At 41.3% G+C, this 14,899-nt stretch overlaps 1 protein-coding gene across 1 annotated transcript in view; it reads right to left on the bottom strand.

Annotated features, from left to right (window-relative positions):
• The window catches only part of SMG5 (SMG5 nonsense mediated mRNA decay factor), a 2,571,376-nt gene that overhangs the window by 2,325,310 nt on the left and 231,167 nt on the right, over nt 1–14,899 (bottom strand). The window contains exon 3 of the mRNA XM_044079814.1: nt 2,796–2,919. Within this exon, the coding sequence (XP_043935749.1) occupies nt 2,796–2,919 (124 nt within the window). The remainder of the gene's footprint in view (nt 1–2,795; nt 2,920–14,899) is intronic.

Raw genomic sequence — 14,899 nt, 5'->3', positions numbered from 1 at the left:
CTGCGCAGAGAGCAACAGCTCTGAGGCCGATGTGGGAGCCGAGCTCAACTGAGCCGACTCCGAGAGGAACAGCGGGGTCAGACAAGGGTCCGATGCCACTTCTCCCTCGGAAAAGACGAGCGAGCTTCTGCACCCAGATACCCCAATGGGTGGAAGAATTGAGGTAGTCTGAGCCAATGAGGATGTCATCGGAGCTGAAGGAACCACCATCGGAGCGTCCATGGGCTCGGGCTCCGGCTCCGAAGTACAGTTGGAGGAGGAATCGAAATCTAAGCGGATGGAGCCGAAGCCTGTTGAGGTGGGCTCGAAAGCATTTTAGCAAGGGCCTGTGACTTAAGCAGCCTACTGACCACTCTCTCCACATCCTGATCTGATAACCTTGAGGATCGAGAGGAGTGGGAAGATGATTGAGGACTGGATTTGCTTTGGAGTAATGGTGATTGTGGCACCGAGCAAATCGGCTCCAAAGGAGGAGACCTAGCTCTTTTGTGGCTCTGAGACGGCTCCGAGATGACAGTTGGAGCCGATGGAGGGGTAGTCTTGTCAGTGCCAGCTGGCACCGACACACCTTGTTTGTCAAGCTCACAGCTCGGTTCCGAACATGGAGCCGACGGCTTGACTGGTTTCAAAGTTTTCACTGGCTGAGATGCTTTAGCCGGAGAAACACGTTTTAATAATCCACGGAGGATAAGCTTGTTTTTCCACTGCTGCAGGACCCTTGGACTAAAGGCATGACAAATAGCACAAGAGTCCTGCAGGTGCAGAGCCCCTAAGCAATAAACGCAATTAGTGTTCCCATCTGTCAGAGACATCTTCTGACAGCATGAGTTATACTTTTTGAACCCTGAGGTTTTAACTTCCTTAGACATACTATACAGATGCACTACAATAATAAAAATTATAATGATAAAACCTTAAAAGGAGAGCATCTAACTTAAACGGTTGCCCTTAAAGGGGGGGGGGGGACTCTCTAATTTAAATGACTTCAGGAAACAACAGAAGGCCTAGAGACTAAAGAGCGATGGCCAACACAGCAGAAAACAAACACAGCAAAGGCGAGATAAGGGGTTTAGGACTAAATAACTTTCAAACTACTATAGAAAAGTGAAAAAAATACTACTTTTGAAGTAAATTACTGAATTTTAAGAAGAGAAAAAAGTTATACTAAGCCTGAGCCAGTATTGATGCAACCTCGCAGCTGAAGTGGCAAACGAGATCTGGGTAGCTGGCACCAGGCATTCTGGGATAAGGGGTAGCCTCGAGCCAGTAAAGAGCGCTCGAGCTATAGTAAATAGCTGAGTCAGAGCTGAGGATCGGCTCCGAACTCATCCGGCAAGAATGAAGGTGAGACTGGACAACTTTAACATCATGTCTTCATAACTCACAACTCATGCTCACCCCCAAAAAGACCAAACTACTACATTTTCCCTAAATCCCTCTCCTATGATAAAATCAAAATTTAAAGTCCTGTCTCTTGATAATATAACCACTGAAGTCACTTCTCATAGCAAACTATTATGGGTGACAGTGGACGATAACCTTACACTCAACCTGCATATACAAAATTGCATAAGAAAAACTCAAAAACTAGGGATGCTTTACACAGCCAAAAATGTTCTCACCGATGCAACTAAAACTACACTTGCCATTACTTGTCTACTCCCCACTCTTCTTTATGGTGCCCTCATCCCTGCTAACCTCCAGGCTTCAAAAAATTTGAAACCTGAACAATGTTATAAACAAAGGTGCTAAATTTGCAGAACATACACCTTTCAGAACCCACCGATGCATAGCATTAAAAAGTCTAAATTGGTTAGAACTGCCACATCAACTAAACATATACACAACAACTTACCACCTATAAAATTATCCATTGTCCATTTGTCCCTCCAGCACTAAAAAACAAACATTCAACACAACTATGTTCCCAGTCGGTCATTGTGCTCCAGTGACCATGAACTCCTGTCGGCCTATAAACCTTGCAAAATCTGCTGGGCATTGTCTATACTTGTACAAGGTTGCTAAGGCATGGAACTCTTTACCTGTATCCATCACGTCTATACCCATCCTCCCATCTTTCAAAACCACACAAAGACTTCCTAGCTAAAATCTTGCTCAGAACCAGTACAAACTATATCCCTAAATGTGTACTTTTTCATTCCTTATAGCTCCTTACTCTCTCCCTTCTTTAATTACTGCTATCCAATTCTCTTCTCTGACTTTCTCCCTCTATATACATAAGCCTGTTTTCCCCTCACTTCATAGTGCAATTCCTATTTGTACAACACTAACTTACCTTCAATTTCTCTACAATTAAATGATGGTCATGTCTTGAATTGATTCCCAACCAATGTTTTTATACTATGTCTAATTTGTTATATTACTTAAACTGCAGATGATTTTGTTTTACTTTTGAAGATTGCAAAATTATTGTTCTTAAAATGTTTCGTAATAATTTGGAGCTTTCCCCTGGAAAATGGGCTTTTACCCAGTCAGACTTTCCTGGTAGTCAAATGTCAATCAAAAAGTAAATGGAGACCGGAATTGTTTGAATCATGTAAAATTTATGAATTCTGGCAAACCATGGAGGACTTGCCACTAGATAATGTCAGGCATAAAAGTTTCAAACTTTACATTCTCCAGAAAATGCAATTTAATGGTAATAAGGAGATATTTGTATAACAAAAAATTTTAAACACGTGACTGCACCAATTAAGACATAGCTGCAGAGCAGGTTTATTTCAAACAATTTCCCTGTTTAATGCAAACACGATTCCCATTTGATCTGCGCCTACCTTCTTATTCGTCTTGATGAGTTGGATAACCTCATAGTAAACTTTCCTCCACAATAGTTCCTCTGCTTTTCTCCCATAATCTACTGGATGAAGAAACATCAACTTCACGCAAAGTTCTCTCAGCCTGCAAGTAAGATTCCAAATTCATTTATCCATTAATAAAAACAGTGCAATTGAAACATCCTACAAAAAGACTTGGGCTGTCATAACAAAATTCACATGTACATACCACCCTTTGATAATTTTCCATACCATCACTGCATCATATAGACAAATGTCTGCTAGCAGTGTAAGCAGCACTGCTGCCTCGGACACCAAACCATTCCCACACAATGACACCACAGAAGGTCACTGCTGCTGAAAAACTATTTAGGTTCTGTAAAGGGATGAAAGACTTGAGTTACTCCTTTAGCCTTCCTCTCTTATCAAATCTGTTGAGCACCTCAGCTGCAGAATGGCCGAACAAAACTTCCTTGACTATGGGAGAATTTAAAATTTCAGTTACCTTCAAAAGACAGAGAATGTAGCCAAGCAAATCTTCTCACGACTGACACAGAAGCAGCAGCATGGTTAATTACATGAGAAGCAGATACTGAAGAGTCATTCAAAGACATTTTCAACTCATAACAGGAAAGGCTAACAGTTAACTTTTGCATGTTCACAAAGGACAGAATTAAAATAACCATATGAGCCTAGCAGTTTAACATACTAGCAGAATACACTTTTTCCAAAACTTGTCAAAAGCTTTTCCACCCTTGTCAGAGGTAATGGGATTACCACAATAGTTTTTATAGGTTCATAGACAAGTACTAGGCTAGCTGACACTGCGGGTCACTTTAAGCCTAGGAAATTTCTCTTTTTGTGCTCTAAATAGCCTATCCCATCTGGTTAGAGACTGATCCCCATGGTCTATAAAAAAAAGTTATGTACTCACCATAACGTTCCATGTGAGTTGTTTATCTCGCCTTTATTCTCACTGATGGGTTCGGAGCCGATCCTCGGCTCCGACACGGCCGATAGCAAAGCTCAAGGTTTGCCAGTAGCTCGAGTCCAAGCCCCTTATCCCACAATGCACTGCTGGAATTACTTCAGATCTTGTTTGCTGTGAGTATATATACCCTTTTATTTTTTTCTTTTTCTACAAGGAAGCACTTCCCAAAGGGGAAGAAGTAGTATTGAATAACCAGGATGGTACTAGCCTCTAAGTCAACTGTCAGCCAGGAGGGGGAAAGAGGGAGGGACGTGAGAATAAAGGCGAGATAAACAACTCACATGGAACATTATGCTGAGTACATAACTTCTTTATGTGAAGTTGTTAAATCTCACCATTTATTCTCACTGATGGGTAGCGTCCCTAGCACCCTCAATCTTGGGTAGCTCATGGAAGTACGTTTTTCAGTATCGTGGAACCAAAGACCGACCTCTCCCAGGAAGCTTTCTCTGCATTGTAAAGCGTGATAAAGGTATGAGGTTTAGAACAAGTGGCTGCAGCACAAATACTGTCAAAGGGGCAATTTAGCTTGAAAGGCAGAAGACGTAGAAACGGCTCTGGTAGAATGAGCCTTAGGTTTGTGTGTCAATGGCATGTTTGCATTCGCATAAACAAAGGATATACAATCTGATAACCATTTAGATAGAGTTGTTTTAGCCACTGGATTACCTTTTCTGGCCTCCGAAAAGGATACAAAAAGTTGATCTGATTTTCTAATATCCTTAGTTCTATCAAGATAAAATCTAACCTGTCTGTGTACATCAAGTTTGTGCAGCATGTATTCCAATTTGTTAGAGTGGTTGGGAAAAAGACTGGCAACTCAATGACCTGATTGATATTGGATTCAGAACAGACTTTAGGCAAAAAGGAGGTTTTTTTTCTGAGAGATACACTATCAGCATGGAAATTCATGTAAGGAGGTCTGATAGATAATGCTTGAAGTTCAGACACTCTGCGGGCAGAAGTAATGGCTACTAGAAATATAGTCTTCCAGGACAGATATTCGAGATTACAAGAAGATGCTGGTTCGGAGGGGGGGGGGATTATTTGAGACAGCATAAAATTCAAATTCCATGGAGAATAATGGATTTTGACAGGAGGTCTCATGTGAAAAGCCCCTTTAAGAAAAGCCTTAGATAACTTATGGCCCATAACGTTCAGCCCATCGAATCCAAGGTGGAAATTTGATATGGTGGCTAACTGAACTCAAACTGTGGCAGCTGCTTGCTCCTTCCTTAAAAATCTTTGTCATAAATTCTAAAATGGACGATAGAGGAGCTCAGAAAGGGTCGATTTTCTGTATACTGGCCAACATTGAGAACCTGTTCCACTTACTGCAATATAGTTTCCTGGTGGATGGCTTGTGAGAAGACAAAGGGATTTGTCTTGTATCATCCGAGAGTGAATGAAGCCTGGCAAATAGAGGAAGTGGATTAGCCAAGCAGTCAGCTTTAGGGACTGCAGTGAAGGATGGAGGTTCCCTGACGGGTGTGTCAGAAGGTCTGGAACTGGGTCCAGGATCCATGGATCCTCCAGCAGATGATGGTGAAGGAAGGGGAACCAAATCTGTTGAGGCCAGTAGGGGGCTATGAGGATAACTGTCCTTCCCAGTGATTTTGCTTTCTGTAAAACCTTGGGTATCAATGGAATAGGTGGGAATGCATATAGGAGACCCGGAGGCCAATCGTGTACAAGTGCATCTCTCGGGGAATGTCCTGGAGGTATTAGGGCAAAATAGCTTCTGCATTTGGTATTGATGCGACTGGCAAAGAGGTCGCAGCAAGGCTGGCCCCATTTGTGGAAAATCAAATCCGCAACTCGTTGGTTGAGAGACACTCATGAGGCAACAGTATTGCCCTGCTCAGCTTGTCCGCTATCACACTGGATTTCCCCGGGATGTGCGTTGCTATCAGAAAACGGTGGGTGACAGCCCATTGCCATAGCCTGAGAGCTTCTCAACAAATGGGGTAAGACTTTGTTCCACCTTGTTTGTTCAAGTACCAGACCACTGACATGTTGTCCGTCTAAATTGCAATTGTCCCTAGAGGAAGAGAGTCCTGAAAGTACTGCAATGCCAGAACACTGATATGCAGATGTGACTCTTGATCAGTCCATGTGCCTTGGGCAGTCTTTCCCTGAAAATGCCCCCCCCCCACCCGATTAGGGAAGCGTCTGTGGTCACAGTGGCTAGGGGGGGGGGCAAAGGGTCTTCAGATTGTGACATGAAGAGACGTCAACCACCACTGAAGGTCTCTCTTGCAAGAATCTGTGATGAGAATCATGTGGTGCATCGGTAGCTTTTGTTAAGACCACTGAGCGAAGAGGAGCCATTGAAGGATTTGCATATGCATCCTTGCGAGTGGTACAGCCAGGATTGCTGCCGCCACCAAACCTAGCACCTTCAAGACCTCTGCTGCTGTAGCTTTGTTCTTTGGCACCAGTGAGTTGACGTGTTGGCGAAGAAGTGAGACTCTTTCGATTGGAAGACGTAAAGTGGTGGTTGAGGTATCTAACTCTGCTCCTATAAAAATGGTATGCTGCAATGGCGATAAGGCAGACTTTTCGAAGTTGACTGTAATGCCTAATTGATGGCAGAGTGTCAGAGTATATTGTGTTGCCCGAGTCAATTGATGCCTGGCGGTAGCGGTGAGGAGCCAATCGTCTAGGTATGGAAACGCCTGGAATTCTAGATGCCTCAGTTGAGCCGTGACCACTGCCATGCATTTGGTGAACACTCTGGGGGCTGTAGTGAGACCAAAGGGCAGGGCTCAAAACTGGTAATGATTGGCTCCCAGCTGAAAAACGCAGGTGATCCCTGGAGCGTCTGTTCATCTTTATGTGATAGTACGCATCCTTGAGATCTATGGGAGTACATCCAATCGCCTTTCCCTAGGAGGGGAAGAATGGACTGAAGGGTGACCATTCGGAACTTCTCTTTCTTTACGAACTGGTTGAGTCTACCGAGGTCCAAGATAGGTCTCCAGTCCCCGGTTTTCTTTGGTACCAAAAAGAATCTTGAGTAAGTTCCGAATCCAACTTGGTCAGCTGGAACTGGTTGGATGACACTTTTTTTCTAGCAATTTTTGGACCTCTACAACTGCTTGTTCCCTGACACTGAGTGGAACATCTGGGATTCTGTTTACAGGAATGAGAGGGGAAGAGAACGGTATGAAATATCTGGAAATGATGCTTTGTACCCATGTATCCGACGTTAGGTTTAGCCAGGCTTCTGGGTAGAAAGATAAGTGACCCCTGACTGCCTCCAGAGCCGGACAGCCAGGCCTCCTTTCAGGAGCGCTGGTAGGACTGACCAGAGAACTGGCCTCTGTCACCTTGTTGCTGCGGACCCCCTCTGCCGCACGGGCATCTTCCGTTATAACCCCCACCTGTGCAACTAGAGGGGATTTCTCCACGTATGTCCTGAAAGGCTCCCTGTGCTGTTCGGAACCACATTTTCCCGCCCTTAGGGCCCTTGGGATAGGGCCGAGTAGGGGTAGAAAAACGGACTCCAACGGCAGATAGGGTCTTGCCTTCCTGCTCACACCTGGTTAAAGTTTCCTTTACTTTAGGCCCAAACAGTAATGAGCCATCAAATGGAGTGTTGATAAAGGAAGACTTAAAGGGCTCCGCAAAGGAACAGAGATGCATCCAGGCTTGTCTCCGCAGAGCAATGTCTGAACTAGCGGCTCTACTCGAACCATCAGCTGCATAAGATGAGACACATGGATGAGTTCACAACCGAGTTTAGGGTAGCGAGCTGTGTGTTGACTTTGTTGGCAACCCCTGCAGCTACTGTACCCTGGAGAGCATCTCCTAGCTATTTCAGGAGATTTCTTTGCAGTCTCGTGAAATGCATTAAATAGTTCAGCCATTGCAGAGAAAAAGTCGCTGAACTAAACATGTGTTTCCCATATCTATCCATGATCCTAGAATCTCTGTTAGGAGGATGGATAGATGCGGATGCTTCAGACACTTCCTTTTTGGTAAACAATCAGCAGCAAACCAGTAAAGTAGTCCAATGCAGCAATGGCCAGTCAGAGACTCCAGCACAAATCCAAACAGGCTAAAAACTTTTTATTCAGGTAACAAAACAAAAAAAATAGCATAAACCACTTAGCGCTTTCACCTAAAAACAAATTGGGCATCATCAGAGTGGTAAACAGTTGTTAACAGACCAACTGTTATAAATAAATTTAAAAAATCCCGCCCTTAATAACCAACCTATCAATACAAAGTTCTGACCGGATGATGTTAAAAATGTTGAAACCTTTTTTTTTAAAAAAGCAGCGTATTGTTAAAACACTCTTACAACTTTCAAAACTTTAAGAAACCTTTGTTTGTAAACCTTCATATTTATGCGCACAAAACACATAAGTTAAAAAAAATCTTAATAAATAAAAAACACAATGAAATACTAATACAGTAAAAAATCAATTTGAATAAAAAATATATAAATATGTACTTAAATATGTTTGTTAAATGAATTGAGTAAAAAGAAAAAAATCAAATAAATTAAAATAAATATTAAATAAACTCTCCAAAATAAACGTCCATACATAAAAAAAAGTATGTTTATGTGTCTAATTCATATAAAAAGAGATCTATATTTTAAAATACTTCCCATAGAAATATTCTCATTAATCCCTGGGGGTCTAGATGCATTTAGTCTCAATTGCCACATTGTCTCCCTCATCTCTAATAAAATCTTAAAATCACCACCTCTATCATTGTCAGGAATCCTGTCAATAGTGAAAAATAAAAACTTCTTGAAGTTGACACAAGTCAAACTGTGTAAATACAGGGAATTGGTCGTCCTTTTGTTCTTAATGTCCCTGACATGTTCAAGGATTCTTAACCTCAATTTTCTGATGGTCTTCCCAATGTAAAAACTGGGACAACTTAGGCAGGTAGCAATATAAATAACCCTCTTAGTGTTACAATTACAGTGACCAGAACATTTTATGGTTCTGTAAAAATTTGAAACTGTCACATATGGGCCATTGTTGATGAACTTGCATACACTACAGGAACCACATTTGCTCATAATGGAACTTTTATAAGGCCCATTGTTAGAGTTGTCTCCTTCAAGTTCGGCCCCCTACTATATGTAATAAGAGGTGTGTTCCCTATAATCTGTGTGGTTTCCTTATCCATCGTATATTGCCATGTTTCTCTCAAAATATTGACAATTGTATCAGAGTGGCCACTGAAAGGCAGTATCATGGCTCTCTTGTGTTTCTTGTGGACAGAAAAAAAAATATCATTACTCTGGTCATGGTTAACCGTGGGTAGGCCTCCTTGTAGTATTGGCTTAAATGTTAAGTATCTTTTGACATCAACTTCCTCTTTAATCCTATCTAAAAGGTCTGAGGGGTAACCTCTTTGTCTAAACATGTCCATTAGGACTTTGGTTTCCGTTACATAATGGTCTTCAGTACTAATCAGTCTAGACAGTCTTACCATCTGACCCTTGAAAACGTTTCTTTTTTGAAACGGTGGATGACAACTCAAAGTGCAAAAAATTATTTGAGTAAGTTTCTTTGCAGAAAATATTTGACTCAATAACTAATTCATCTCGTTCTTCTTTGGTGTGCAATAAAATGTCTAAATAGCTACAAGTGTGACCATGTACCTTAAATGTAAGTCTCAAAAAAATTTGTGGTGGTGTTAAGATAATCAATAAAAATGTGAATCATTTCTGTTTGGCCCCTCCAAAAAATCAATATATCGTCCAAGTATCTGAGATATAATTTCACATGTTGCATAAATGATGATGAAAAAACTTTGTCTAGTTCCCATTGTGCCAGTACCAAGTTGGCATAGATAGGTGCACATTTTGCCCCCATGGCAACTCCCGTGACTTGTTTGTAAAGTTCACCTTCGAAAGCCAAAAAATTGTTGGATAAAATAAGTTCCATAAGGTCAACAAGAAGTGATCTTTTAACAGTATGTAAACCACCTCTGTTTTCTAAACAAGATCTAAATAAATCCAGGCCTTCTAACTGAGGTATTACAGAAAAAAGGTTAATAACGTCAATAGTGACCATAATAAATGGCTCATCAAAATGTTGCTGTCTGATAACATCTAAACAGTGCCATGAGTCACTCAGAATGTGTGGAAAAAAATTGACAATGTTTCTACAATAAAAATCAACATACGAGGCCCATGGCTTCAGTCTTGGAGCCTTTGGCCGAAACAATTGGACGAAAAGGTGGATTGTTCTGGCTCTTATGGATTTTAGGCATGCCAAAGACTGTAGGCGTCACCGGGTATTCTACCTGTAAATAGTGATATTCGTCTTGATCTATAACCCTGTCCCATAAGCCATTCATACAAAAGCCAGTCAATTTTAGAATATGCCATGTCCATCTCATTACATGATACCCTATTGTAAGTATTGGCATCATTCAGTAGAATGGTCATTCTGTTAGAATAATCAATCGCTGACATTATAACCACACCCCTGCCCTTGTCCGGTTTCATGACTCTAAATTGGTTTGAAGTGGTCAATTGTCGTAGACAAAACTTTTCACCAATGGTCATGTTGTCCAGTAAATGATCATTCAGTTTTCTCAACCTTCTAATCTGAGCTTCACACATAGATTCAAATGTGTGTATACAAGGATGAGCCGGGGGAATAAAAGTACTTTTTCTTTTTGGCCCTAATGTTTGTTCATACAACAAGTTGTGATTCCTAAAAAAGTACATTTGTAAATTCAACTGTCTTGTACACCTCCTCCCATTGTTGTAAAATCCTTGTGGCTGACCCCTCCATGGCGGTTGCCCTCTGGGGAACTGATTTAGTTCCTGAATACGTTCTGAACGCCTCAGTGGGGGAGGATCTAAAAAATCCCCGTTGTCATCGAAAACATCAGTGTCAGTCACAAAGTCATTGGTGTTATGCCCATTGGTCCCTTGGTCCTGAACGGGAGGGTTACCAGTCCGAACGGGTGCAGGTGAAAATACCCCCCCCCCATCACCAGGGGTTTTAAAACGTGTATTCTCTTGAATTCTTTAAAATGGGAGTAAACCTTATGAGTGGCATAATCTTCGCTGTGGTCCCATTCCAATTACAGACCCTAGTTACATCACCATGTTTTGGGAAAAATTTAATGGATACTGTTATTAGACAAGACTTGATGTACTGTACAATTGGACATTTCCCAGACAATATTTTAACTTACAATATTGGTTCTAGTAGAGTAGGTTCCAGTTCTGACAATGAATTGATTTGTAATATGGTGAGAATTAACAATGTATGTCTTTATAATTTCACTGAACTTGAATTGACTGATAACCACATGTCCTTGTTTGGAAAATGGTTCACCTTTGTACCCAGCTTTAGGAATGAAACAGCGAGACTTTTGGTCAATCTTAGGTTGTATACAAGACAGTTGAATTTACAAATGTACTTTTTTTTGTGTGAAGCTCAGATTAGAAGGTTGAGCAAACTGGATGATCATTTACCGGACAACATGACCATTGGTGAAAAGTTTTGTCTACGACAATTGACCACTTCGAACCAATTTAGAGTCATGAAACCGGACAAGGGCAGGGGTGTGGTTATAATGTCAGCGATTGATTATTCTAACAGAATGATCATTCTACTGAATGATGCCAATACTTACAATAGGGTATCACGTAATGAGATGCACATGGCATATTCTAAAATTGACTGGCTTTTGTATGAATGGCTTATGGACGGGGTTATAGATCAAGACGAATATCACTACTTACAGGTAGATCACCCGGTGACTCCTACAATCTTTGGCATACCTAAGATCCATAAGAGCCAGAACAATCCACCTTTTCGTCCAATTGTTTCGGCCAAATGCTCCAAGACTGAAGCCATGGCCTCGTATGTTGATTTTTATTGTAAAAACATTGTCAATTTTTTCCCACACATTCTGCGTGACTCATGGCACTGTTTAGATGTTATCAAACAGCAACATTTTGATGAGCCATTTATTATGGTCACTATTGACTTTATTAACCTTTTTTCTGTAAAAACTCAGTTAGAAGGCCTGGATTTATTTAGATCTTGTTTAGAAAACAGAGGTGGTTTACATACTGTTAAAAGATCACTTCTTGTTGACCTTATGGAATTTATTTTATCCAACAATTTTTTGGCTTTTGAAGGTGAACTTTACAAACAAGTCACGGGAGTTGCCATGGGGGCAAAATGTGCACCTATCTATGCCAACTTGGTACTGGCACAATGGGAACTAGACAAAGTTTTTTCATCATCACTTATGCAACATGTGAAATTATATCTCAGATACTTGGACGATATATTGATTTTTTTGGAGGGGCCAAACAGAAATGATTCACATTTTTATTGATTATCTTAACACCACCGCAAATTTTTTGAGATTTACATTTAAGGTACATGGTCACACTTGTAACTATTTAGACATTTTATTGCACACCAAAGAAGAACGAGGTGAATTAGTTATTGAGTCAAATATTTTCTGCAAAGAAACTTACTCAAATAATTTTTTTACACTTTCAGAGTTGTCATCCACTGTTTCAAAAAAGAAACGTTTTCAAGGGTCAGATGGTAAGACTGTCTAGACTGATTAGTACTGAAGACCATTATGTAATGGAAACCAAAGTCCTAATGGACATGTTTAGACAAAGAGGTTACCCCTCAGACCTTTTAGATAGGATTAAAGAGGAAGTTGATGTCAAAAGATACTTAACATTTAAGCCAATACTACAAGGAGGCCTACCCACGGTTAACCATGACCAGAGTAATGATATTTTTTCTTCTGTCCACAAGAAACACAAGAGAGCCATGATACTGCCTTTCAGTGGCCACTCTGATACAATTGTCAATATTTTGAGAGAAACATGGCAATACACGATGGATAAGGAAACCACACAGATTATAGGGAACACACCTCTTATTACATATAGTAGGGGGCCGAACTTGAAGGAGACAACTCTAACAATGGGCCTTATATAAGTTCCATTATGAGCAAATGTGGTTCCTGTAGTGTATGCAAGTTCATCAACAATGGCCCATATGTGACAGTTTCAAATTTTTACAGAACCATAAAATGTCCTGGTCACTGTAATTGTAACACTAAGAGGGTTATTTATATTGCTATCTGCCTAAGTTGTCCCAGTTTTTACGTTGGGAAGACCATCAGAAAATTGAGGTTAAGAATCCTTGAACGTCAGGGACATTAAGAACAAAAGGACGACCAATTCCCTGTATTTACACAGTTTGACTTGTGTCAACTTCAAGAAGTTTTTATTTTTCACTATTGACAGGATTCCTGACAATGATAGAGGTGGTGATTTTAAGATTTTATTAGAGATGAGGGAGACAATGTGGCAATTGAGACTAAATGCATCTAGACCCCCAGGGATTAATGAGAATATTTCTATGGGAAGTATTTTAAAATATAGATCTCTTTTTATATGAATTAGACACATAAACATACTTTTTTTTATGTATGGACATTTATTTTGGAGAGTTTATTTAATATTTATTTTAATTTATTTGATTTTTTCTTTTTACTCAATTCATTTAACAAACATATTTAAGTACATATTTATATATTTTTTATTCAAAATGATTTTTTACTGTAATAGTATTTCATTGTGTTTTTTATTTATTAAGATTTTTTTTAACTTATGTGTTTTGTGCGCATAAATATGAAGGTTTACAAACAAAGGTTTCTTAAAGTTTTGAAAGTTGTAAGAGTGTTTTAACAATACGCTGCTTTTTTAAAAAAAAAAGGTTTCGACATTTTTAACATCATCCGGTCAGAACTTTGTATTGATAGGTTGGTTATTAAGGGCGGGATTTTTTAAATTTATTTATAACAGTTGGTCTGTTAACAACTGTTTACCACTCTGATGATGCCCGATTTGTTTTTAGGTGAAAGCGCTAAGTGGTTTACGCTATTTTTTTTTTGTTTTGTTACCTGAATAAAAAGTTTTTAGCCTGTTTGGATTTGTGCTGGAGTCTCTGACTGGCCATTGCTGCATTGGACTACTTCCTTTTTGGTGGCTGCAGCTACCACCATGGCATCAACAGTCACTCCTTTGGTCAAAAAGGCTTTGTCCACTGGGGCAGAGTTGAACTTATTCGGCTTCTGAGGGCAGGGTTCCATGGCCTCCTGTGACTCCCATGCCTTACGAAAGATAAGCTCCATGAGCTCGTCGTAAGGCGGAGACAACCAAGAAGTGGAAGGTTGAGACCCAAAAGCCTTCAAGAGCACTGACTCATCCTCAGTAGGGGTTTTGGACTGCCAATCGCCCCTCTGACTCAGGATCTCTAATAACTCCGCAAAGGAGATATCCTCAGAGGGGGATCGAGGGGACCCTTCTGACTCATCCAAGTCAGTATCAGATGTCAAAGACTCCTGTGGGGTGTCCAAGTGCCTCCTCTTCCACAGTCTCTTCCTGGGTACCGCCTCTGTGAGGAGATCTGGGGAAGTCTCGGAAGAGCAGGGGACGCCCTGTGGGGCCACTTGAGGCTCAGGGTCTCTACGCTTAGGGGGACCGGTAGACGTAGAAGCGGACACTGGAGCTGGAGGGGAGAAGGAAGCCCGAACTGATGCAGATGATGTCTTAGGAGACAGGACTCTCTTCATGGCATCGAAAGCACCATGGCTCCGACAAGAAGGGGTAGACTGATCCAGAGGGACCGTCCGATCCTCCCTCACTGAAACCATGGGCTCCGAGCCCGAGGTAGGAGCCGAGCTTATCCAAGCCGAAACCCCGAGAGGAAGAGTCAGCACCGACAAATTGGTCCGACTATCCTCCCCGGAACAGACAGGAGTGTCGGCTCCTAGCATCCTCGGTCGGCACAGAGGACGTCCGAGTAGATGGGACCGATAACACTGGTGCGGGTCTCTGTTCCATAGGTTCAACAACTATCGGTTCGGGCTCCTTCGGCTCCGAGTCCAGTACGGCTCAGAGGAGGAGGAGTCAAGTCCGGTTCAATGGTCGGAGCCGACAACAATTTAGTAAGTCCTGGTGCCCGTAGAAGCTTCTGCGCTAGCTGATCCATATAAGAGAGGCTGACCGAAGACTTCAAGGAATGCACAGAAGGTGCTGACTGGAGCAGAGGGAACCTCAGAGACCGGCTTCAAG

Source organism: Protopterus annectens, chromosome 8.part0 (assembly GCF_019279795.1).
Source record: "Protopterus annectens isolate FY-2018-M chromosome 8.part0, PAN1.0, whole genome shotgun sequence".
In the NCBI taxonomy this organism is placed as follows: domain Eukaryota; kingdom Metazoa; phylum Chordata; order Ceratodontiformes; family Protopteridae; genus Protopterus; species Protopterus annectens.
Note: the sequence above shows the minus strand (reverse complement) of the source record. Positions and strands in the feature narration are given on the sequence as shown.